Source organism: Syzygium oleosum, unplaced genomic scaffold (genome assembly GCF_021117445.2).
Source record: "Syzygium oleosum isolate NSW1041296 unplaced genomic scaffold, Sole_v2.1 Sole_v2.22, whole genome shotgun sequence".
In the NCBI taxonomy this organism is placed as follows: Eukaryota; Viridiplantae; Streptophyta; class Magnoliopsida; order Myrtales; family Myrtaceae; genus Syzygium; species Syzygium oleosum.
In genome coordinates, this window is record NW_026607506.1 from 721,220 (window position 1) to 746,748 (window position 25,529).

General features: G+C 41.1%; 1 protein-coding gene and 1 long non-coding RNA gene across 2 annotated transcripts; both read right to left on the reverse strand.

Moving 5' to 3' along the window:
- Positions 1-383: 383 nt before the first annotated feature.
- LOC130140838 (uncharacterized) lies at positions 384-1,555 on the reverse strand. Its single transcript, XR_008818849.1, has 2 exons — positions 691-1,555; positions 384-602 (listed from the first exon to the last, which is right to left on the reverse strand). It is a non-coding gene; the product is annotated as an uncharacterized LOC130140838 (long non-coding RNA).
- Positions 1,556-20,347: 18,792 nt separating this feature from the next.
- Positions 20,348-24,820, reverse strand: LOC115675929 (uncharacterized). The gene is made up of 7 exons (XM_030598744.2): positions 24,407-24,820; positions 23,091-23,148; positions 22,713-22,793; positions 22,539-22,574; positions 22,022-22,261; positions 21,799-21,940; positions 20,348-21,118 (listed from the first exon to the last, which is right to left on the reverse strand). Exons 1-7 carry the CDS (start codon positions 24,586-24,588, stop codon positions 20,625-20,627), a joined length of 1,233 nt encoding a protein of 410 aa, XP_030454604.1. The 5' UTR covers positions 24,589-24,820; the 3' UTR covers positions 20,348-20,624.
- Positions 24,821-25,529: the final 709 nt, after the last annotated feature.

A 25,529-nucleotide genomic window follows, 5' to 3' on the forward strand; every position in this document is an offset into this window, starting at 1 on the left:
GAGCCTCGCGATAGCTGGGCGAGGTCAGCCTTGCCAAATCCGGCGAGGCTGAGCCTCATCGTGGCTAGGCGGGGCCGACCTCCCCAACCACGGCAAGGCCGAGCCTCGTTGTTGTTGGGGAGGGCGGCTAGGTTTAGGACTCAATTGACAAAGTCGAAAGGTTTATGATTGAATTAGCAAAAGTGCAATAGGTTTATGATTTTTTGGACAATTATCCCGATCAAGACAGATGATATCATTGACTAAAGGGCAGTATTAAAAAAATATTGGTGACACTTACTAGAAATTACAATCCTATTGTCATCTCTATAGAAGAACCTCAATAGTTAAGAACTTGTCGAATTGTTCGGCTCTCTAGATGCTCATGAAAAAGACAGATGGTATAAGATGAAGAATCAATTGAAAAATGTCTTTCACTCTAAAATAAACATATGGTCTCACAATCTAAAAATGGTGGAAGCAGTCTAGGGAAAAATAAAAGAGGAGGAATCTCTCCAAAAGAACAAGGCGGCCGCTATTTTCACCCCAAATTAGGGAATGGTCCTCCAGGCTTCTCCACAACTGCAGCGTACACCTTTATGTCGTCCTTCATGAGCTGATCTCTGCCATCAAGACCTTCATAACCATCCCAACAAGCAGAGGAAATACTGAATTGAGCCATTGATCTCGCAGAGAACGAGAGAGAGATACCCGGAGATGTAAGTTTTTATGAGAGGAAGTCATCGAGAAACTTGAGGCCCGACTCTGTGTTGAGATTTTATGAGGTGATTACAGTAGCTTTTGATCGACTGGAGATGCAAAGAGTCGATGTCGAGTGAGTGCAGTAAAGCATCAACCGAGGTGGCGAAGAAGCAGAGAAAAGAGAGAGAGGAGGATCTTAAATTGATTGGCTTTCATATTCTATTTTAATGGAATGTTAGATAAGAACTAAAAACCACTTATTCGCATCCGAATTCAGATTTAGCCATGGCGGGATGCGGTCAGTCGTGGTCGGCGCCGACGGTGTCGCTCGTCCATGGCCGACTACTGCTACGCTTGGGACCCACAATTTGGATTGTTTTGTGATTTTAACTCTCGGGGGTATATGAAGCCAAAACTACGGGGGAAACAGCGGTTGCAAAGAATAATATCCGCCCTATAGACAGCTCTTAAAAACGGAAACACAAAAAGGAAAACAGGGCCTCTCGACCAAGCTCGCCGGAGCCGACACTAATGATCGCTGGTGGTCAAGCAGGGGTCGTCGGTAACGATGGTGACGTTATTCTGGAAGCTCAGGATGGCATGCGTGCGCTAATGGTCGTCGGCATCGTGGTTTCGGAGAGAGGAGTCGGCCAGCCAAGTCCTGAATCGTGGCCTAGGAGCTTTTGCATCGGCTAGCTTCAGCTTTAGGAGAGCGCCCATTTTTGTTTGATCGAGTCTTTGTAGTGCGTTCGAGAGGGTAGTGGAAAGGGGATCTGAAAAAAGGTTGAAGAAGAGTGGCTATGCTAGATTTGGCATCTAGATGGAGATCATGAGTCCATGGAAGTGGCAAGGAGAGCACTTGCGCATTTTTGCAATTTTCATGGAGGATGATAATGTTGCGGAAATTCAAATCGGCATTAGCATAAATATTACAAACAATACAGTATTGTAAAGAAACGAAATTGCAATAACAAAGTTGGAATCGATATAAACGAATACCGAGGCCTGTGTTTGACACAGTTTCCTTAAAACAGATTCGTTCCCTCCAGTACGCGACCGAGGTTTCGTGAACGTCTGTCTTCCAGGATACAACGGTTGACAGCGAAGAAGAGAGCACGGCACTTCCAAGCTTCCGGCGAACTTGAACAAACTCGAAATGAACACTACCGAAAAACAGTACAAAATGCAGAGAGCGTGTAAAAACAGAGGAAGAATGATTTCGATTAAAATAGAACGCAGGGGAGAGCATTTCGGGAATAATAACGGCCGATTAAATCTGTCGTTACAAAATTAATACGAATAACGGACGATTAAATATGCCGTTATAAAATCAATACGAATAACGGACGATTAATTCTGCCGTTATAAAATCAATACGAATAACGGACGATTAATTCTGCCACACGTTACGAAATTCGTAACAGTTTGAGTTGAAAAAATAAATCAGAAGGCAAAATTGGGCTCGTCGCGAGGCCCACTTTTCGGTCATGCAATCGTGTACGCGGGATGTGCGGTCGCGCCCAAGTTTCAACTTGTCGGGCGTCGGATTTGCACCCCTGCGCCTGCGCGCGAGGCAGAGAGTTTGTGCTATGATAATTACCACTTCAAATAAGTGTAACTGTATATAAAGCACTCCATAGCTTTCTTTCTTTTCCGATGTGGGAATAGTGTTTTTCCTCTTCCCACTTCCAACTCAAGGGTGTTCTTTGAGCATCAATTTCTCATTCATTCACCCATCAATTTATCCCATATTTCCAACAGATAAACGATAAGTTGACTTCTTTTTCACGTGGATTTTCTTTTTTGTTATAAAAAATTCCACTGGCACTAACATTTAGTTAAAAAAGTTAAAAAAAGCCACGTAATACTTTTTATCGGATTTTGTCACCGATAATACTTAAGTGATTGTTTTTCTCCAATGTAGCACTAAAGTAATGTTGCAACAGGTAGTCCACCATTATGTTTCTAAAGACCCTCATTTTCATGGAAGAAATCAAACATATCGCCATCAAATATCACTTCACACAAGAAGTGCAAAGTAATAGAGAGATCAAGCTCAAGTACCGCAAAACGAGGATCAAGTCATGGACATATTTACTAAAGCACTACCACAAGCCAAATTCGAGACAGTGCCAAGCAAGCTTAGGAGTATTACAAAAATTGATCAAGGAGAAGTGTTAAAGAGTTGATCAATTCTATAGAAAAGGCTAGACTTCTCCAAGATTGTTGTTACAGAAGTTTGTGGTATCTAAAAGTTTAATAGGGGTAGTTAAAGAGTGTTACGATAGATCAAAACAAGAAGAAAATATCTAACAAATTCAGAGATATGGTGGTGTTAATGTGCTAGTACGTATTCATCAAAGGAGCAATAATGAGGCAAGGTAAGGAAATTTTTATCAGATAGTTTGTGTATTACAAAGAGTAGAGTGGATGGAGAAAAAATTGGGTGCCCCTCGGATTCCACCGTGGCAAAAAAACGAGTGCCTCTCCGTGCGACACGTGTTGAGGGGCCCCACCCGGTCAGACACCTCCGATTTTCAAAATAAAATGCCTCTCTCTCATCTCTCGGCATTCTCGCGCCCCCAACCTCTCTCCCTCTCCTCCCATATCTGCTCAGAACTTGCGTTCCCTCCAACTCCTTTGACACTGCCTCTGACGCTGACGCCGACGCCTCCACGTACTCGCGCTCCCAACCTCTCTCTCTCTCCTCCCAGACGCGACGCCTTCGACGCTGCCTCCGACGCCGATGCCTTTTGCACTCTGAGAACTCGCGCTCCGTCCGACGCGGCGCCTTCGACATCGCCTCCGACGTTGACGACGAAGGCCCACGACCCTAGCCCTAGCTGACACCGGCGTTGATGACGAAGCCCGACAACCTAGCCATCACCCTAGGCCTAGCCGAGGCCGATGCCCTTCGCCTTCGCCTCGACTCGCTCTGCACCTCTTGACGCCGACGCCATCGCCTAGCCCTAGTTGACGCCTTGCAGTTGTCACCGCCATCCGACGAAGCTGTACCACTCCCTCGCTCTGCCCTAGCTTCGAGGTACAAATTTGAATGAGTTCAATTTTTGCTCCCCAGCTTGCTGCTGGTTATCTCAAAACTTTTCTGATTTTACACGTGCATATTACTGAAGAGAGGTCTAAGCTTCCAATTGCATCCTTCAGGGATGTCATCACTAGATTGTCATCCGGTTATTTTTTACCATATGCTTAATATCTTATAGGTTATTCTTATAGAACATATGCATTTGTTTTTAGTATGCTGATTTCCAATGCTGTCATTCAAGGACTTTTCTGGACATATGCTTGACTAGAATCTTTAATTCATCCTTCGACTTATTGCTTGTTCTTTATACAAAGCAGGTAGTTCTTATATCTGGTGAGATTGGATGCGGAAAGTGTTGGTTTTCTACGGAACATGCATAGTTAAAATTAAATATAAACGCAACGGAAAATTATAACCATACATGTATCTCCAAAGGCGTTGTTCGTGTGTTTCAATCAAAAATCGAAAGACCATAGGGGGTTAAACGGATTACCTCTCGTAGCGTGCCCAAAACGATTTCGGTTCGGATGTTCTTCAGTTCGAGCCCCACAACCGTTGGACCTCTAGTTCAGACACACCACCAATCGCACGATGAACGGAAGAAAGAACTTGCGGATAATCACCAATAAAATTGTGCTAGCAATCTTGTTGCGACAATTCTTCGCACTCTCGATATTTCAGTCACAGCGTCGGAAGAGAAAAAAAAATGTTTTTCTTAACTCTTACAAACACATAATTAATTGCATACGCTTTCTTCATCATTTTTGCAACTGTTGCTGATCGCGCCATTAATAATGTGCGATCAGCAACAGTTGCTAATCGCATCATTAATAAATGTGCGATCAGCAACAGTTGCTGATCGCATGTGTGCACGTTGCACACGATCAGCAACGGTTGCTGATCGTGTGTGTCATGCACACGGTCAGCAACCGTTTGTTGACCGTGTGCCATGCACATGGTCAGCGCTTGCTGGCCACGTGCATGCGACAATTCTATTTTTTTTATTATAAATAAATATAAATATGTATATATCAAATATAGAAGTGCATGATCAGCATATGTGTACTTTGTGAGCATCATATGCACACACGCCCATGACAAAAATTGAATTAAATTAAATCCCATTTAATTTAATTTCAGTCCGATTCAATTCGATTGCAAACATATTTGCTATATCGTCTCTTCCGTACTACATCATCCAAAATTGGTTATGGTGTGTGACATCCCTAGGTTCATCACTGAGCTGGTAGTAAGACTTGCACTAACACGTTAGTACTCCCAAGAGAATTGATTGTCCCGATCAACCTCTAGGTTCTACAAGCCATGATTGACATCTAGCAATATGTCATGGCTACCCAGACAGTGTGAATGTTTTAAGAACATAATGAACCTGTCAGCTTTGGTTACAGTGTAATTCAATCCCTCTGCCTTACTATGTCCCGATCGAACAAAGACCATGGAATATTTGTCAAGTCACCAATTCGATCATATGCACAAATCTAATTGACATGCACTTTATATGAGACATGAACAGTTCATTCTCGGTTACAACCCCGGCCGAGGATTTCAATGCAATGTCAAGATTAGATTGCATAGGACATCATTATTGTACCTTGCATATAACAAGGAGACAGATTCCATTTTGCGCACATGTGTAACTTCGTATGTGAACGAACTATGGCCATCAAGTACAGAGACGAATCAACGAAGCGGCAATATGCACACCTGTGAACCATAGCCATCCAACATACAAGTCAACACTGTACCTCAGATCTAAGAATTATCCATACAAGACCAGAGCACGAACGATTAGACATTGACCACGCTAAAAGTTTCCATGTTGCTAATCGTTCTATGCATGTCACGTTCAGTGAACTTGTCTGATACAAGCACCTGTGTTCTAACTCGGGTATCGCAATATCCAATGACCCGTGACTCGTCATTCCCTTAAGTATCCAATACTTATTGGTGAAGTTATGAACACACCGGTCTCAACAGGATCATTAATATCCACTCAATGATCCATCGACCGAGAACAATTTAAAGATTCAGTCTAACTGTGAACCTGTCACACATATTCTTAACGTCTCAAGAATAGATCCAGTCACAACTGATCTTATGGAATCATTCATATATTTAAATAATTGGACAAGTGAATGAATGCGTCCTTGCCATTAAATAAATAATGTAATTGAAAGTACAACTTAAATCCCTAACATGTAACTATTACATGGTAACTTTAGGGAATACATCTAACAGAAAGACCACACAGGTTAGGTTGTTAACTCTTCGCTTTGTTTTCTTTATGGTACATAAATCGTGTTCAATCTGAAATATTCCGTAGAGGTATGCTTGTTCACCATCTATTCGAAGAAATGCTTAAACCAAAAGAAATGGTTGAAGAACAATGGTTTATCATCATTTTGATTTCTTGTTGGGCTCCAGTATTTGGTCGTCGCAAGATCACAGTTTTAAATCCTACTTTGCTTTTTTGGAACTTGAAAAATGAATCATGAGTACGAGTGGGCTGGAAGCTTTTGCATCGGCTAGCTTCAGCCTTGGTATAGCGCTCATCTTTGTTTGATCGAGTCTTTGTAGTCCGTTCGAGAGGGTAGTGAAAAGGGGATCTGAAAAAGGTTGAAGAAGAGTGGCTATGCTAGATTTGGCATCTAGATGGAGATCATGAGTCCATGGAAGTGACAAGGAGAGCACTTGCGCATTTTTACAATTTTCATGGAAGATAATAAACAATAAGTTGACTTCTTTTTCATGTGGATTTTCTTTTTTGTTATAAAAAAATTCCACTGACACTGACATTTAGTTAAAAAAAGCCACGTAAGACTTTTTGCCGGATTTTGTCACCGGAAATACTTAAGTGATTGTTTTTCTCCAATGTGTGGCAATAAAGTAATCTTGCAACAAGTAGTCCACCATTGTGTTTCTAAAGATCCTAATTTTCATGGAAAAAACCGAACATATCTCCATGAAATATCACTTCACACAAGCAGTGCAGAGTAATAAAGAGATCGAGCTCAAGTATTGCAAGACGAGGATCAAGTCATGGACATATTTACTAAAGTACTACCACAAACCAAATTTGAGACAGTGTGAAGCATGCTTAGGAGTATCACAAAAATTGATCAAGGAGTGTTGAAGAGTGGATCAATTTTCTAGAAAAGGCTAGAAAAGTTTGTGGTATCTAAAAGTTTAATAGTGGTAGTTAAAGAGTGTGACGATAGATCAAAACAAGAAGAAAATATCTAACAAATTCAGAGATATGGTGGTGTTAATGTGCTAGTACGTATTCATCAAAGGAGCAACAATGAGGCTAGGTAAGGAAATTTTTATCAGATAGTTTGTGTATTACAAAGAGTAGAGTAGATGTGCTCTTCTTTTAGTGGGTCTGTTGTGAGTACATGAACAAGAAACTAGCCTATTTTTAGGCTTCTTAACTGACTTGCACATGAACAAAAAACTAGCCTAGTTTTTATCCATGGCCACACTCTTTAACTACCACCGTAAAATTTGTGGAGACCACAAACTTCAACTACCAACCAGAAACTTGTAGCTATGATCTTTGAGTAGGGTAGCCATTTCTAGAAAAGTGATGAGCCTTTCAATACTCTTCTTTGATCAATTTTTGTGTAATTCCGAGTATCTGTAATGTCTTGAACTTGGCTTGTGATAGTGCTTTAGTAAATATGTTTGGAACTTGATCCTCGGTTTTGATACTTGGGCTCGATCTCTTCGTTACTCTATACTGTATGAAGTAATATTTGATGGGACTTGTTTGGTTCTTTCACGAAAGAATGGATATTTAGAAATAGGGAAGCGCTGTCTGCGTTTCTCCGATGTCCTCTATATTCTTCGAAGTCACAATGCTTAACTGGTGGTAGTAGCTGCTATGACGTACTGAGGTAGACTGTGCCCCTCTTGCTTTTTGAATACCCATGAAAATATTCCAGATCTTAGTGTCAATATAGTTAAGCAGCAGTACTCACTACAAAAAAACAAGGATTTAGCCACGGAAATTAGCGACGAATAATTTTTCGTGGCTAATTTGCGACGAATTTTTTTTTCGTCGCAAATTAGCGACGAAAAATTATTCGTCGCTAATTTGCGATGAAAAAAAAATTTGTCGCAAATTCCGTCGCAAATTAGCGACAAAAAAAAATCCATGGCAAATTTGCGACAGAATTTGCCACGAAAAAAAATTCGTGGCTAATTTGCGACGGAATTAGCGACGAATTTTTTTCCGTTGCTAATTTGCGACGAAAAAAAATGTCGTCGCTAATTTGCGACGGAATTTGCCACGAAAAAAAATTCGTGGCAAATTTGCGACGGAATTTGCGACGAATTCTTTTTCCGTTGCTAATTTGCAACGAAAAAAAATATCGTCGCTAATTTGCGACGGAATTTGCCACGAAAAAAATCCGTCACTAATTTGCAACGGAATTTGCGACGAAAAATTATTCGTTGCTAATTTGCGACGGAGTTAGCGACGGATTTTTTTTCGTCGCTAATTTTGCGACGTAATTTCCTTCATGATATTTGCTCAACAGTGTTAAAAGCATCACACATGGAGAAACTGGAGAGAGACATTCCAATTATTCTTTGCAATTTAGAAAGGATATTTCCTCCATCGTTTTTTGATTCAATGGAGCATCTCTTAGCTCACTTGCCTTATGAGGCCAAAGTTGCGGGTCCAGTCCAATTTCGATGGATGTATCCATTTAAGAGATAAAAAAATTTTCAAAATAAATTTCAAAATACTTTATTATTTATTATGTTCTGATAAACTTCTTTCTATTACAACAAGGTTCTTATATCATTTGAAGAAAAAAATGAAGAATAAGGCATGTGTTGAAGCTTCAATTTGTAATGCATATATTGTGGAAGAAGTGACAACATTTACATCATACTATTTTGAGCCGCACGTGCAGTGCAAGAGGCGGAGAGCAGGAAGAAATGATGAGGGTCCCATCGATCCCAATTGCAAATCATTCTCTATTTTCAATTATCTCGGTCGACCAAGCGGCGCATGTAAGTTTCGTTGCTTAATAGGCGAAGAACAATAGGCAGCCCATACATATATTTTACTGAATTGTCCAGAAGTGGAGCCATACTTCCAATAAGTGTATATTTGCAAATATATGTATTGCGTGTCAAATATTTACTAATATATAAATGTAAATTGTTAATAGGATTTTTTAAAATTCAATGTATGGACTACCACCAAATGAGTTTGACCGTTTATGCGATAAACAATTTGCAGCATGGTTCAAAACATATGTAAGTTGTCTATAGACCAAAACCAAGTTATTAATATTTTATACATCATTTAAATATATATTATTGACTTTGCGTGTGTGATCTTAGGTTCACAGTAATCATGATCAAGTTGAAGAGCAAGGATTGCTATATTATCTGTCATGGGGTCCACAGTCAAGCATACGAACTTGGCCAGCATATTTCATAAACGGGTATAATTTTCACACTTAAGAATATGGAATAGGAAAAGCCACAATGAATAGTGGTGTGTGTGATCGGTCATCCAATTGTGGTAATTCAAAAGATGATTTTTATGGCTTGTTGGATGAAATCATCGAGATAGAGTACCCCGGACCATTAATGCGGGTTGTGTTATTTAAGTGCAAGTGGTTCGACCCCGTCAAAGGAATGAAGGTGCATACGAAATTTAATTTGGTTAAAATAAATCACAAGAAAAGGTGTATGAAATATGAACCATTTGTGTTGGCACAACAAGCAATTCAAGTATATTATGCATCATATCCTAGTTTGAAACCTGACAAAGCTGATTAGTGGGCTGTATGTAAAACCAAATCGTGAAGAAAAATCGAGGAACACTGGAAGGATACAGCATATCAACAAGAGGAAGTTTGTAACGCGGTTCAAACCGAGGAATATTACATTCCTACTCTACGAGATCCATGTGGAGCAATGATAGATGTAGATCTAACCGAAATTCGCGAATCAAATTTAGAAGGTGTTGCAGAATCTGATTTTGAGACAGAGGATGATGAGGATGATGATGATAATGACGATGACGATGATGATGACGATGATGCTCAAGAAGAAGATCAAGATCAAGACGAAAGTGAAGATGCAGATTTAGATTTTTGAGATTTTTTACTAATTATGTCGTAATTATTATTATTATTATTATTATTATGACAAGAGTTTATTGTTGTTGTCATATTTATTATTGTTGTTGTTGTCGTAATTATTAGTATTGTTGTTGTTGTTATTATTATTGTTATTATTGTTATTATTGTTAATTAAACGTTATTGTCGGGAAAAAAATGAATTAGGCGTGTGTGGGCTAGTAGAAATGAAATTCGTGGCTAAATCCGTGGCAAATTTGCGACGGATTTATCAATGAATTTCATAAAAAATTGCCCACAATTCATTTTTTATGAAATTCGTGGTAAACTCCGCGGCAAATTTGCCACGGATTTTGCCACGAATTTTAAAAAAATGGCCACAAACATGCCTAAGTAATTTTTTCATGAAATCCGTGGCAAATTTGCCACGGATTTTAGCCACGAATTTCATAAAAATGAATTTTTGGCATGTGTATGGGCATTTTTTAATTTCGTGGCTAAAATTCGTGGCAAATTTGCCACGGATTTTAGCCACGAATTTCATAAAAATGAATTTTTGGCATTTTTATGAAATTCGTGGCTAAAATCCGTGGCAAATTTGCCACGGATTTTAGCCACGAATTTCATAAAAATGAATTTTTGGCATGTGTATGGGCATTTTTTAAAATTCGTGGCAAATTTGCCACGGATTTTAGCCACGAATTTCATAAAAATGAATTTTTGGCATGTGTATGGCATATTTTTAATTTCGTGGCTAAAATCCGTGGCAAAATTTTGCCACGGATTTTAGCCACGAATTTCATAAAAATGAATTTTTGGCATGTGTATGGGCATTTTTTAAAATTCGTGGCTAAAATCCGTGGCAAATTTGCCACGGATTTTAGCCACGAATTTCATAAAAATGAATTTTTGGCATGTGTATGGGCATTTTTTAAAATTCGTGGCAAATTTGCCACGGATTTTAGCCACGAATTTCATAAAAATGAATTTTTGGCATGTGTATGGCATATTTTTAATTTCGTGGCTAAAATCCGTGGCAAAATTTTGCCACGGATTTTAGCCACGAATTTCATAAAAATGAATTTTTGGCATGTGTATGGGCATTTTTTAAAATTCGTGGTTGAGCTATGTGTTGATATGCGGAGGGGGAGATTTGCCAAGGATGTTCAAGTACATTGAGCTATATGTTCAAGTACATGGAAAATGTAAATGAATGTATTTCATTTTCATATTATTATAATAGTTTGATCACATTGAGCTATATGTTCAAGTACATGGAAAATGTAGATGAATGTATTTCATTTTCATATTATTATAATATTTTGATGTTCTTATGTGCTTAATCAATGTTAAATACAAATTCTAGAAATTAATTTTGCTTTAAATTACATTTAAAATCGAATAAGAAAATGAAATACATTCATTTTGGTGGGTAATTTAAATTACCCACGAATTTTGCCACGAATAAATTCGTCGCAAAAAACTGACAAAAAAAAAATTTGGTGGCAAATTAGTCACGGATTTTGTCACGAATAATTAGCAACGATTTTTGCCACGAAAATATTTCGTCGCAATTTCGTGACCAACAAAAAAAATTTTTGAAAAAAATAGCGACGAATTTTGCCACGAATACAGTTTGTGGCAAATTAGCGACGAATTTTGCCACGAATATTTAGCGACGAATTTTGCCACGAATAATTTGCCACGAATAAAGTTCGTGGCAAATTAGCGACGAATTTTGTCACGAATATATTTCGTGGCAAATTAGCGACGAATTTTGCCACGAATAAAATTCGTGGCAAATTAGTCACGAATTTTGCCACGAATAATTTGCGACGAATTTTGCGACGAATTTTGTTTCGTGGCAAATTAGCCACGAATTTTGCCACGAATAATTAGCGACGAATTTTGCGACGAATTTTTTTCGTCGCAAATTAGCGACGAAAATTGAAATTTTCCGTCGCAAAATTTTGCGACGGCCTATTAGCGACGAATTTTTTTCCGTCGCTAATTTCGTCGCAAATTCGTTTAGCGACGAATTTTGCCAAATTTTTCGTGGCAAAATTCGTGGCTAAAACCAACTTTTTTTGTAGTGACTCCTAGTTCGCTCAACAAGAGACCCGTAGCAAGCTCCATCACCTTGAGCAATGAGGCACTAACTCAAGCTCCAAAATCCCAACCAAGGTGTTAAATATGTCTTGAATTTTATGTTCTCGGTCCGGTTCAACACCCGACCCGACATATTTTTGTGCGACCCGAAAATTGAGATTTAGTTCGCGACGCGGAGAGTTGGGCTCGGCCCAACTCGTAGCAAGTGAACAAATCTCTATGGCGGTCTGCCCGAGCTGGAGCAACGAACCAATGTTTCGGGGGGTTCGGGGGCGTAGGCCCCGAGGAAATTTTTTTGGGAGCACTATTTATACCGCGGCTAGGTTTTCTCATTGTTAGACAGAGAGAATTTTGTTTTCGGAGAGTTTTATGAGCCGTGAGCTTTTGTCGTTATTTCGACTTCTGAAAACTGTACTCTCTTTGATTATAGTGGAATTTTGTCTTGCCTCGCCCGTGGACGTAGATCACGTTGTGATCGAACCACGTAAATCCTCGTGTTCTGTGTTTGCTTTTCCGCGTTTGCTACAACAAACTGGTATCAGAGCTACGTCCGATTCTAGGGTTTGAGCAAGATGGCATCTTTGAAGTTTCAGATCTCATCTTTTGACGGACAGAACAACTTCGGATTATGGAGAATAAAGATGAAGGCTTTATTGAGGCGAGAGAGTACGGTTAGGCTGGACGGAAAATATCCAGGACGATATGACCTCGGGCGAGATTGAAGAGATGGACGAGAAGGCGCATAGCGCGATCCAGTTGTCTCTTGATGACAAGGTTTTGCGAGAAGTCACCGATGAAGAAACAGCGGCCGGTCTCTGGAAGAAACTGGAAAGTCTCTATATGAAGAAATCTCTAACATCGAGACTTTATTTGAAGCAGCGTCTTTATACCCTAAAGATGCGCGAAGGTACGTCTGTTCAGGAACACTTGGATGAGTTTAATAAAATTGTTCTGGATATGAAAAATCTAGATATTAAACTCGAGGATGAAGATCAAGCTTTGATCGTATTATGTTCACTGCCTGCCTCATACGAGAATTTTGTGAACTCGATGCTTTATGGACGTGAATCCATAACTTTGGAGGATGTCAAAGCATCTTTGAATTCTGCAGAACTGAGAACTAAATTGAATGGGAATAGCAGTGAAAACAAAGCAGATGGTTTGTTTGTGAGAGGCAGGACCAAGAGCAGGGATAAAGCTTTTCGAGGGAAATCTGTTGGTCGTTCAAAATCTAAGCCACCTGGAGATAAGATGAACGTTGAGTGCTACTATTGTCATAAAAAGGGACATTACAAGTCAGATTGTCCTTCGCTCAAGAAAAAGGATAAGCAGCATGGTCAAAAACAAGATTCGGCGAATGTTGCAAACGAAAATGAGGCTAATGCGTCAGACAGTGTTCTTACGGCATGCTCTGCTGTTAATTTGTCCAATGATGTTTGGATAATGGATTCGGGAGCATCATATCACATGTGCCCAAACAGGGAATGGTTCACCACATACGAGCCATTGAATGGTGGATCGGTCTTGATGGGGAATGATCTTTGTATGCAAAGTCGTGGGTATTGGTACTGTTCGGATTAAGTGCCACGACAAAGCAGTAAGAACCTTGACTGAAGTAAGACATATACCAGACTTGAAGAGAAACCTTATCTCGTTGAGCAGTTTGGATTCCATTGGGTGTGTGTACTCAGGTGGAGGTGGAGTTCTCAAAGTTACAAAAGGCAATCTGGTTGTGATGAAAGGAAGCAAGGTGAATCACTTGTATCATTTGCAGGGTAGCACCGTTATGGGTCCTTCGATTGGCACAAGCAATTCTGTTTCTGATAATGATAGAACGAAATTGTGGCACATGCGTTTGGGCCACATGAGTGAGCGTGGTATGTCAGTTTTGAGTAAACGTGGTTTGCTTTGTGGGGAGAGAACGACCTCGCTAGATTTCGTGAGCATTGTGTTCTTGGCAAGCAATGCAGTCGGATTCAGTCTGAGGGACGCATTCGACAAAGAGCACACTCGACTATATCCATTCCGATTTATGGGGACCAAAGACAGTTCCATCTAAGGGTGGAGCTCTTTACTTTGTGACGTTCATTGACGATTATTCCAGGAAGGTTTGGGTTTACTTTCTGAAAAGAAAAAGTGATGTGTTTGAAACCTTCAAGAAGTGGAAAGCTCTTGTTGAGAATCAGACAGGGAAGAAGATCAAACGTCTTAGGACCGATAATGGTCTTGAGTTCTGTGGTGGCGATTTTAATGAATTATGTGCGGATGCGGTATTGTTCGACACCGTACGGTTAGACACACTCCACGCGAGAATGGAGTGGCGAACGTATGAACAGAACTCTATTGGAGAGAGCAAGATGCATGCTCTCTAATGCTGGCATGGAAAAGGATTTTTTTGAATTGTTAACACGGCTTGTTATCTGGTTAATCGCTCTCCTTCAACAGCAATAGAATGCAAGACTCCTTTTGAGATGTGGCCAGGTAAGCCTTGTGATTACTCTAATCTAAAGGTTTTTGGATGCCCTGCTTATTATCATGTTAAGGATGGTAAGTTAGAACCTAGAGCAAAGAAATGTATTTTTGTTGGGTATACTGATGGGGTGAAAGGTTATCGTTTATGGTGCCAGGAACCTAACTCACCTAAGTTCATTATTAGTAGGGATGTTACATTTAATGAAATGCATATGCTTGATCAAAGGAAAGTTGCTGATGAGTTTGCAGGAAAATATGAGAGTGATATGAATGAGGTGGAGGTTCAGGTGGAGCTTCCAGAAAAGACCTCTCAGAATGTTTTGAACGAGCAAAATGCTCCTGTTGATTCAAGTTCAGATGAAGAAGCTGTAGATGAGGTGGAGCAGCCATACTCTATTGCTACTGGCAGAGAAAGGAGGCAGACTCGGCCTCCTCAGAAATATGGATTCTCTGATCTGGTGGCTTATGCTCTTACGACAGCAGAAGATATGGGTATTCAGGAACCTTCTACCTATACAGAAGCTGTTACTTGCACAGAATCAGAGAAATGGGCTATTGCTATGGTTGAGGAACTTGAATCACTTCACAAGAACCAGACTTGGGACTTGGTGCAGTTGCCTAAGGGAAAAAGAGCTATCGGGTGTAAATGGGTCTTCAAGAAAAAGGAAGGAATTCCAGGTGTTGAAAATGCTAGATGCAAGGCTCGGCTCGTAGCTAAAGGCTACAACCAGAAGGAGGGAATTGATTATGACGAAGTTTTCTCCCCTGTGGTAAAACACACTTCCATACGTGTGTTGCTGGCTATAGTTGCTCAATTTGACTTAGAGCTTGAGCAACTTGACGTGAAGACTGCTTTTCTGCATGGCGAGCTTGAGGAAACTATTTATATGGCCCAGCCCGAGGGCTATTATGTAGAAGGCAAGGAAGATCATGTTTGTAAATTGAAGAAATCCTTGTATGGTCTGAAGCAGTCACCAAGACAGTGGTATAAGAGATTCGACAGCTTTATGATAGGGAGCGGTTATCACGGGAGCAACTATGATAGTTGTGTCTACTTCGGGAAGGGTTCGGATGGATCATTTGTCTATCTTCTCTTATACGTGGATGACATGCTCATTCTTTGCGCAAAGAACATGTCGAAGTGTTGATCTTGAAGAAACGGCTCGATGACGAGTTCGAGATGAAGGATGCGGGTCCGCCAAGAAGATCTTAGGAATGGAGATTCAGAGGGACAGGAAAGAAGGGAAGTTATATCTCTCACAGAGGAGTTATATTGAGAAGGTACTTGAGAGATTTGGCATGCAACACGCTAAGCCCGTGAGTACACCGTTGGCATCCCATTTTAGACTTTCAGCTCTACATTCACCTCAATCAGAGGTCGAGGAGGCTGCGATGTCTCGTGTCCCATACTCCAGTGCAGTCGGTAGCATTATGTATGCTATGGTATGCACTCGTCCAGACATTGCGCAGGCAGTTAGTGTGGTTAGTAGATATATGGCGCATCCTGGAAAGGTCCATTGGCAGGCAGTGAAATGGATACTTAGGTATCTTAGAGGCTCCGCAGAGTTGGGCCTAGTGTTTGATAGAAACAGTTCCAACGGTACCTCAATCGTGGGATTTGTGGATTCCGATTATGCAGGTGATCTTGATAAGAGGAGATCTTTGACTGGCTATCTTTTCACACTATCTAGTTCGGCTATTAGTTGGAGGTCAACCTTACGTCGACAGTTGCTTTGTCTACTACAGGCAGAGTATATGGCAAAGAAGCGGTGAAAGAAGGTATTTGGTTAAGGAATCTTGTTCAGAACTTGGGCTACAGCAGGAAGACAATTCGGTTGTCTTTTGTGACAATCAGAGTGCTATATACTTGATTAGAAATCAAGCATATCATGAGAGGACTAAGCACATCGATGTCGGGTATCACTTTATTCGAGAGGCGATTCTTGAGAGAAATATGACATAAAGAAAATTGAGTACGGTGACAATCCTGCGATATGTTGACCAAGTTAGTCCCCGCCAACAAGTTTAAGCATTGCTTGAACTTGATTGGCATGCTCAGTTGAGTTTGCCCCTTTTGGGGCTTTGGTGGAGAGGTAAATGACAGTTCTACATTTGTTTTTGAAGTGGATATGTTCTTTCGTTGCAGCCCTTGTTTCCTACACCGAGTTAGCTCACGTAGGCTTAGGGACGCCGAGAGAATGTGTTCGGCTTCTTGACTGTGTTTATTTTGGGAAATTCAAGCCAAGGTGGAGATTTGTTAAATATGTCTTGAATTTTATGTTCTCGGTCCGGTTCAACACCCGACCCGACATATTTTTGTGCGACCCGAAAATTGAGATTTAGTTCGCGACGCGGAGAGTTGGGCTCGGCCCAACTCGTAGCAAGTGAACAAATCTCTATGGCGGTCTGCCCGAGCTGGAGCAACGAACCAATGTTTCGGGGGGTTCGGGGGCGTAGGCCCCGAGGAAATTTTTTTGGGAGCACTATTTATACCGCGGCTAGGTTTTCTCATTGTTAGACAGAGAGAATTTTGTTTTCGGAGAGTTTTATGAGCCGTGAGCTTTTGTCGTTATTTCGACTTCTGAAAACTGTACTCTCTTTGATTATAGTGGAATTTTGTCTTGTCTCGCCCGTGGACGTAGATCACGTTGTGATCGAACCACGTAAATCCTCGTGTTCTGTGTTTGCTTTTCCGCGTTTGCTACAACACAAGGGAACCGAGGGAGGAGGAGGCTCTCGGGGCGTTCATGGACGGATTGAAGCCGTGGGCCCAACTTGAGCTAAAACGACATTCGAAGTATCTCGAAACCACTCATTGTAGCCGAGTCTCTCGCTGACTTCACTAAAGTCGAGTCCTCCAAGTACAAAGGAAACGGGTGGAGAACGGATTGTCATCACGAGGACGAAGAAGGTGAAATTGTCCGTGGCCGATATCTGTAGCGAAATCCTGATATCTATACAACTCACCTAAAATGATGCGAATGGTTCAATTCTGATTTCCCAAAACCTCACTTCTCGACCTCTTTGAAGCTACTCACCCTCATGATGTAAACCTGCAAAGCAAATGGGAGAACAACTTCCTATTTGACTCTTATACAGCAGATGTAGGGCCCCTAATCATTCAATATTCATTTCGTGGAAAAGGGAGAAAGTTAGAAGAGAAGCAGATATCGCAAAAAATCGTACACTGATTCTTGGGAAGATTGTACTGCTAAGTTAGGGGAAACTCATAATTTGAAACACTGATTCTTGGGAATATTATTACCGCTAAGTTGAGGCAATTCAGTTGGGACAGTTCTTCCCTCTGTTTGGTCAACATGAATATGAGAGATCACTCAGTTACCTTCATAGTGGTCTGTGGAATTAACTGAAAAATCGCCGCATGGCCATCTGCAAATTCACGGTGGAAAGCCCCACCACCCTCCGCTGATACCTGCAAGTTCATAAGATCACTCAGTTACCTTCATTATGGTTGGCTGAGTTAACTGAAAAATCGCCACATTGCATCGCCATCTGCAAGTTCACGAGACAGCAGAAAGCCCCTCCACCGTCCACTGATACCCGCAAGTTCATGAGATCACTCAGTTACCTTCGTAGCGGTCGGCTGAGTTAACTGAAAAATTGCCGCATCGCATCGCCATCTGCAAGTTCATGAGCCAGTGGTAAGCCCCTCCACCCTCCACTCAATACTGCATTCCTGGCCAAATAGATTATCGGGTACTCTTTGCCCTCTTCATCAACCCAAGGTGATGGCTCCGTCTTTCTTTGGAAGATGCATCTCGCAAAATTTCACAGGAAGGTCCTGCCGAATCAGTTATCATGTTGTGATCCAAATTCCCACTGCTCCCAGAAAATAAGATAATCGTGAGTGAAAAATAGAAGCCAATACGAATAAATTTATCGGCCAGAAGCAACCAGAGACATGAGAAGGAAGCGTGGATTTAACAGAAGCCGGACAATGTAAGTTGGCACAGAACATTCTACCTTCTCACTCTGGGTGTCTGGAAGCGATTTAGGACAACCTGCGACCAGGAACACAAACAGAGACACACCCAATTAGCCCATGGGCAACCTTCGAACTAGGGAGTCTCATTCAAAAGCTAAAGGTTCAGCGTTATCAGTGAATCACCAAATTTTCACGCAGCTACTCGCAGCCTATTCCTCTTGGAGCCTTTGGAAATTCAATGTAGGTAAAGGCACTCGCTTCCTTATAAACAGGAGCCGGAATGTTGACGACGCGGCTCGACCTCCGCACCCAGATCACCTGTTCCTGGATCGTGTGTTGCGGCTTCGTCTGCATCATCTGCGAGCGACTGGAGCAAAATCAGGGTAGTACAAGGAAGGCTTATATACGTGACTGTTCTGTGTTGTTTCTTCTTTTGCTCACATGGACGGGCTTGATGGAGGAGGAGGTTCCATCCTTTTCCTGTTCTCTTCCAGTCTCTTGCGGACGGCGCTCTTCGTTCGATGCAGCGGTCGCCACCATTTCCTCGGAAGCCAAACAGACGATGATGAATCAGAGAGAGAGAGAGAGAGAGAGAGAGAGAGAGAGAGAGAGGTTTGAGGAAGAAGGAGGAGGGGGAGGAATGGCAAGAGCTCGAGAGCTCAGCCTTCGATAATGTCGACCGTTGGTTCTCCACTGTTCAAATTTATGATATTACCGTTGGTGACTGGTCCTGTCCTCACGCCTCGCCATTTTTAAATTTACTTCTTTTCTTCTCGATTTTTATATTTTGTCTTCCTTTTGTTTTCAATTTGCGACTTCCTTTGTTGGAATTAACAAAAAGGACCTCAATAAATATGAGCTTATTGCATGGTCTGCGAATCATATGCACCATTTGTCTGGAATTTTTGGCAAGATTTTGGCCGACGAATCACTCGAATGGCATAATCGAAAGCAAAACAGAAAATCGAGTGACCTGCCGATTGAAATTGAAATTTGAAAGGGCGGTTTCAAAATAAATTAAAAAGTTGAGTAGCCTCCAATTTAAATTTTCGCCCCCTTGATGCATCTTGAAAAAAAAAAAAGAACGTAAAATAAGAAGACTTATATTCAAATTTAGAAAGTGTCAAAGATTTAAGAAATTTCACTTTAGTTGTTTTTACTTAAAACTGTGACATTTCTCAATCTTCAACAATATAGGGCGTGCATGTTTTTTTCTTGCTTGTTAATTCAACTCTCATAATGGATGCACTTTTGACTTTCTCTTAAGCCTATACCACCGACCTTTTTCCGATATGCAAATTTTAATGCGTAAATTTATATATATTTTTCATAATTTGTAAATCTGAAAAATATATTCACAACCCTTACTCTCTAAATTTATTATCGGACAAGAATCAAAAAATTCTTGAAAAACATTTAAAGATAGAGGCTCTTCCATTTTCACGCTTACTTTCTTCCGATGATATAACACCTCATTAATAATCACGAAGGCACGTCCAAAGAAGGGTATTCATCACACGGATACGTCGCAGCTCGTCCCGAACCTTACCTTTCTTGAAATGTACTCGAGGCATGAACAAAAGTTAACAGCATCCATTTTTCTTCTGTCTTCACTTGTGGGAAAATACATCGACAAAGTTATCCTTCAAAGTGCAAGCTTCTGCTGAGATTTACTACGTGCTCTCTTTGATTTGTCGTTTCGATTAAGACCAATTTTGTTGGACTTGGAGGGTCTAACTCTTACCTCGATATCTCATACCCTTACCGGTTCTTTCTCCTTCAGTTGGGCATACATCGTTCGCTCATCTCTAAGCGCATTGACCCCATTCATATGATGTCACTTTCGCGTTATAATCGGCGCTTTAACATTGGCTTTTTCTCACATAAGCTCAAGTGCCCCCTAAGTTCCCTGTAACAACTCGCACGTAATGCAGTGAAAGATCTATAATCCATAAGCAAAGGCGCATGTCTCTAAGTTGTTGCATTAAAAGTCACAAGCCTCTTTATTCTCATGACAAGGATCTACAGAGAGTGGAAAGCTTTCTCATGACAGTAGCTGTACAATACAAGTCACAAGTCAAATCCACCACCGATTGCGCCTATTCTCCTTATTTCCTCGAAACACTGTCATTTCTATAGTTCTCTTTCAGGCAAAGCATGTCCTGGGCTATTTCGTGCTTTTCACGTGCATTCCAAGCCACCCCTCGAATGAAATAACTACCTCGATTTTCCAAATCAAACAACTTTACAATCTTGACCGGCGTATGCATTTGATTGGATTGAATGGGGCATGCCTCCTTATACTAGTCAGAGGGTGCTTGTAATAGGAATCTGACTGCCTTATGTCCCAGTCTTCAACGTTCTTGGGAACACACACGTCGAATAGGATTTGGCCAAGAACTCCATGAGCATTGATGCTAGGTAGGCTAGGCAGATGGACCATCCCTTCCTTGCCTTCATCTTGTACAGATCCACCAGTTCTTCCATCATAACACTCAACTGAGCTCGGCAAGAACATTTGATTGCTCAGGGTGAGAGCAAACCCTTGAGAACTCTGGCTCGAACTAGTTGTTGCTCTCCTAAGGGTGAAGATTGGCTCAGAGATTTCGTCACGTTTGCCCTCAATACCCATCCTTTCGCCCTCAGGCCGTTGACCTCTCTGGGAGTAAATTGCGGCCGCCTTACCAAGAAGCTCGGTCACAGCAGCCTTGTAATCAACTGGATAGCAACGGTAATGACCTGCAAAAGCATGCCGCGCAGAGGATTAGCACAGGAGTATATACAAGCTGAAAGTTCAGAATCTGAATAAGACAAATTCAAGGTGTATGTCCTGCAATTTCTTTGGTAAGGTAAACTTTTCCTCCTTAAGCTACGCCATCTTGGAGAAATAACCTGCTCTAACAGAGCGCCACATTAATCAAAGGGGTGGAGCAGCATCGTTAAACTAGGCATGGGAGAGGAAATGAAAATGATTGATGTGACCTCACTATAGGGCGACATGTGGGCTCGTAGATCTCCATCTCCAGTATTTATTACAGTTCAAAGAAGAATTAGTGAAAGTTGAAGGTCATAATTGTGGAAAGGAAGAGAGGGAAACACAGAAAAGTTCGGCACAGTCGCCAAGGAAGGACAAGTTGGGGAGTGGAAGGCAGTATTCTATTTGATGCAGAAATGGGAGTCAGAAATCATTCCAGGGAGGGGACACAGGATGACCAACCAAGACGAGTACTTGAGCTGCAGACCCTACTACCATCCTCAGTGAGAGTGCATCTGCACACCAGCAGCACAAAAACTAAAGCACTTCCCTCAAGAAGACCCACCACCCAAGTAGGCAGGCCAAGGTCCTAATGTCTTATGAACGATCATGGAAGCTTTTCAGCCAAGAAATTGCATAATATATACAAATCAAAATTACTGACCTACGTGAGGAGAGCCATTCCACGTAACAAGTTTAACATCACCACCAAGATCTCGTAGTCTTTCCGCAAAATTGCTAATAGTTTGGTAAGGAGCAAGATCATCGTTTTCTGAACACAACACTAGGTATGGAGCTCTCAAGTTCTGCACAAGAAATATAATCAGAAAACAGAAACATAAAGAGAGAGCAGGCTTTGAATAGCAGTTCATACGATATTTACTCACAATAGAGGAGTACAGAGCCTGCCAATACTCAGCTCGTTGTGATTCAAACCTGCTCAGGAAGAGAGCATCCAAACCAGAGGCAATGCTATTAGCTACCCATGATGCAAATCTCGGTGGATGGGACATTTTGATGACAGTTGGATGAACCACAAACCGACTTCCCAGGTCGCTCGTAAAATCAACAGGACTAGAATCATATATGAAGCCGGAAATAGAGTCCTTAACCAAACGGATGTCATCCTTCACACATAGAAAAGAAACAGCACACTTAAACATGAAGATTGGAGTCAAATCTAAGATGAGAAAAATCTTGCCCAATTAATTGACCTGCTTACATAAGTGTCCTGAAACAAGATATTTAGAACCTCTGGACTTGTTAAAAAAAAGAAGCAAAACTAATAGCAAACAATACCATCATTTCCTATAAAACTTCGGTTTCAATTAGCAGAAAGTAATGCTATTCTTGCGGAGCGTTCACATTTTCCCAGGTGAATTCAAATTTTGAAAGAAGACATACATGATTCAGCTGCACTTCACATTTCCCCTCCAATATCTGCAATAAACAAGTCATGGCATGTGAATTATTTATAAGGGTATAAAGAACACATAGGATCATGTCCTTAAATGTTATTCAGCACGACTAGAGAAAAAGAAAACTAACACTGCGAACAAAGTATAGGACAAGATATACCTGAAGAACTCTGTACATGCAAGCTTTTGGCCCTCCAGAAAAAGATGCAAGGACTACAGGACATGTCCTGATCTTTAGCTCCTGCAAATCACAAGACAAAATTAATCAATTGAAACAGTGGAAAAGTTTGAGCTGGACCATTTATCGAATTTGATGAATCAAGAAAGGTATCTATATTATGATTAAGAAAAGTTGACAAGAAATCCAGGAAAAAATGGAGAAGGACCAACATAATCTTTCCCTATGATTTTTCTGTGCTTTTCTTGCTGAAGCTAGTTTAGACTTCAGATTTTAGCATTAAGAGCAAGGAAGAAAGCATTAGAAGGTAAATTCACAATCTGAACATTTGGGTTGGTTTATATTAGAGGAAAAGCATACCCTAACAAGTTCATTGAGGACTTCAACCGCCAGAGGAGTTGCCCTTTCAGGAAAGAACCTGCAGATATAACACATTCTTAATCAAATTGGCCATTATCTGCTAATTGTGCAAAAGACCTAATGCCCGCTCCTTGATTACACCATGTGTGCAAGTGCAATGTTAGAAGGACTAGCCAGTTGAGAGCACAAATGCGAGATCATCTCATATATAGGCCACACAGTAAACACAATAGGAGTTTTTTGGAATGATGCCAATCTCAAATTAATTTCTAATTAGTCTTCTTTAGCTCAAACACACATCATTTTGTTAACAGTGCTTGCCTAGTACTTCTAAAAGATTAATAGTTACATCAGTTGTCTACTTCACAATATCGAAGGGTTTAGCAAGTTAAGGTTGCTCTAAGATTTATCCACTCGAGACACAACAAAATGATATACTGATGTTAGACCATTTGGTATCTCATACTCATCATATGGCACGACTATTGTCAGGTTTCTCAAAAGAATTCTTAAATCTACTGCTGTCTGTTCAATGTAGTTAGATACTGACTCAGCTACTGACAAGAGAGTTAAGCATTTGCTTTAATCCTCTGGGGAAATTATCATGAAAAAACCTCCCATCTTGTCCTATGCCCTACAGTTCAAATCCCCCTCTCCTAAAACAATACCTGAACATCACCGTGATTTAGCCTCAGAATTTAAGGTTACCCCTAAACTCAGAAACTGAACAACCTTATACGACAAGGAGCTAAGCCTTTCTACCAGAGAAACGATCTACAGTAGCTACTCAAATTTAAACTTTTCGAAGCATTTAAACCATGTTCTGCAAATTTAATCGACTAATTATGCATGGACGAACAACAACCCACACATGAATTACGAAAGGTTTGCAGACCACCAAGTCAATTGAAAACTAGGCAACTTCAATCCCAATGAGAGAGAGAACTGACTGCTTGATTCTGGCATCCAATCCTTAAAGAAAGCTCTTAATGGCTAACAGTAAAGAGACCCAATCAACCCCAAATCATATCATCAAAAGATACTTAGGCTAATCCTCTCATTCTCTTCCCTTGAAAACCACCCCCCTCCCAAAAAAAAAAAAAAAAAGAGGAGAGAGAGAGAGAGAAGAACCATAAAAAAACTACATCCCAATCAACAACCCAACGAGACCCACATCCATCACTCGGTCAACCACGCTCCGACCCATGAATTCAAAAGCCAAGAAAGCAAAAAGGAAACCGTGGAAACCACACCAGAGGCCTCAAAACCAAACCGAAGGCGGCATTCAAAAGAGGAAACTCGAGACCGAAGCTCACGAGTTGAGGAATTGCGAGTGGCAGACGAGCGAATTCCACCCCAAGGACTCGTAGAGCTGAACGTAGCTCCTCAAGTGCCGCTCCTGGCTCGACATCCACGCGAACACCACCACTAGGCCTTCGTTCCTCCCTCCGCAGCTCCCCTTCCTCCCCCAATAATACCTACCCCCGAACCCCCACATCTTCCTCGCTCCTGTCAACCGAATTTTCTCGGGAAAAGATCCGAACTTTCGCTCGAGCTCGAGCTCTCTGGAGAATCAACCTTGGTGGGTCAGCATGGAATGAGCGTGCGGCTGCGGGGGGATATGCAGAGAATCGGAGACGCTGGAGGGAGGAAAAGCGTGATGCAGAGAGAGAGAGAGAGAGAGAGAGGAGGGCGGAGAGATGTGAGCGAGATCGGCTTGTTCTAAAATGGAATAATGTGCGAAAATGAATTTACAATTGGATAGATGGGTATATTCGAGTGAGCAAATTGCATATTGCTCCCCCAAGGTTTTAGCATTATTGCAAATTGACCCCGATGTTTCATTTTCTTTTACGATTTTACCCTGAATTTTGGAAAATGGTTACCATATATGTCACCCGGCGTCGACTCCGACCAAATTTTGATCGGAGCTCCGACAACGCGACATGCGAGTGATTACTAACGGCAATTTCGCCATATAAAGTATAAATATATTCATGTGAGATCATGTGACTAAAATTTCGACGAGAATTTGACAGAAGTCAACGCCTGCTGCACATTGATATTTGATTTTAAATATTGAGCAATCTCTATTTTTTTTTCTCACATATATAGATGATACACGACCAATTTGCTTTCCATAACTTACGGTCACGTGATCAAGTATGTGATGGAGATCCGGCTAGAATCAAAGCTAGGAGCAAAAATGTCACCGATGTAAAAAAATCAGGGGGCAAATTGTGAATATTTGAAATGTATGAGACAAGTTATCATAATCCCAAAAACTTGAGGGACCTAAATGTAAATTCTCCCTACTTAGGTCGTATGGCATGTTGTCTCATTTTTTTGGTTTAATGTTTTTGTGGGGGTCAACTGCTTTGTTGCAACTTCTTGGTAGGGGTGTGCAACCGGACCGGATTTACCCGGGAATCGGACCGG

What these genes read in the sequence shown, in the direction of transcription:
- LOC115675929 (XM_030598744.2), bottom strand. Translation starts at nt 24,588, where the DNA reads ATGTGGGGGTTCGGGGGTAGGTATTATTGGGGGAGGAAGGGGAGCTGC. An exon ending in CACTCGCAATTCCTCAACTC is followed by an intron (nt 23,149 to 24,406) that starts GTGAGCTTCGGT and finishes TTATATCTGCAG; the next exon opens with GTTCTTTCCTGAAAGGGCAA. An exon ending in GTGAAGTGCAGCTGAATCAT is followed by an intron (nt 22,262 to 22,538) that starts GTATGTCTTCTT and finishes CTATGTGTGAAG; the next exon opens with GATGACATCCGTTTGGTTAA.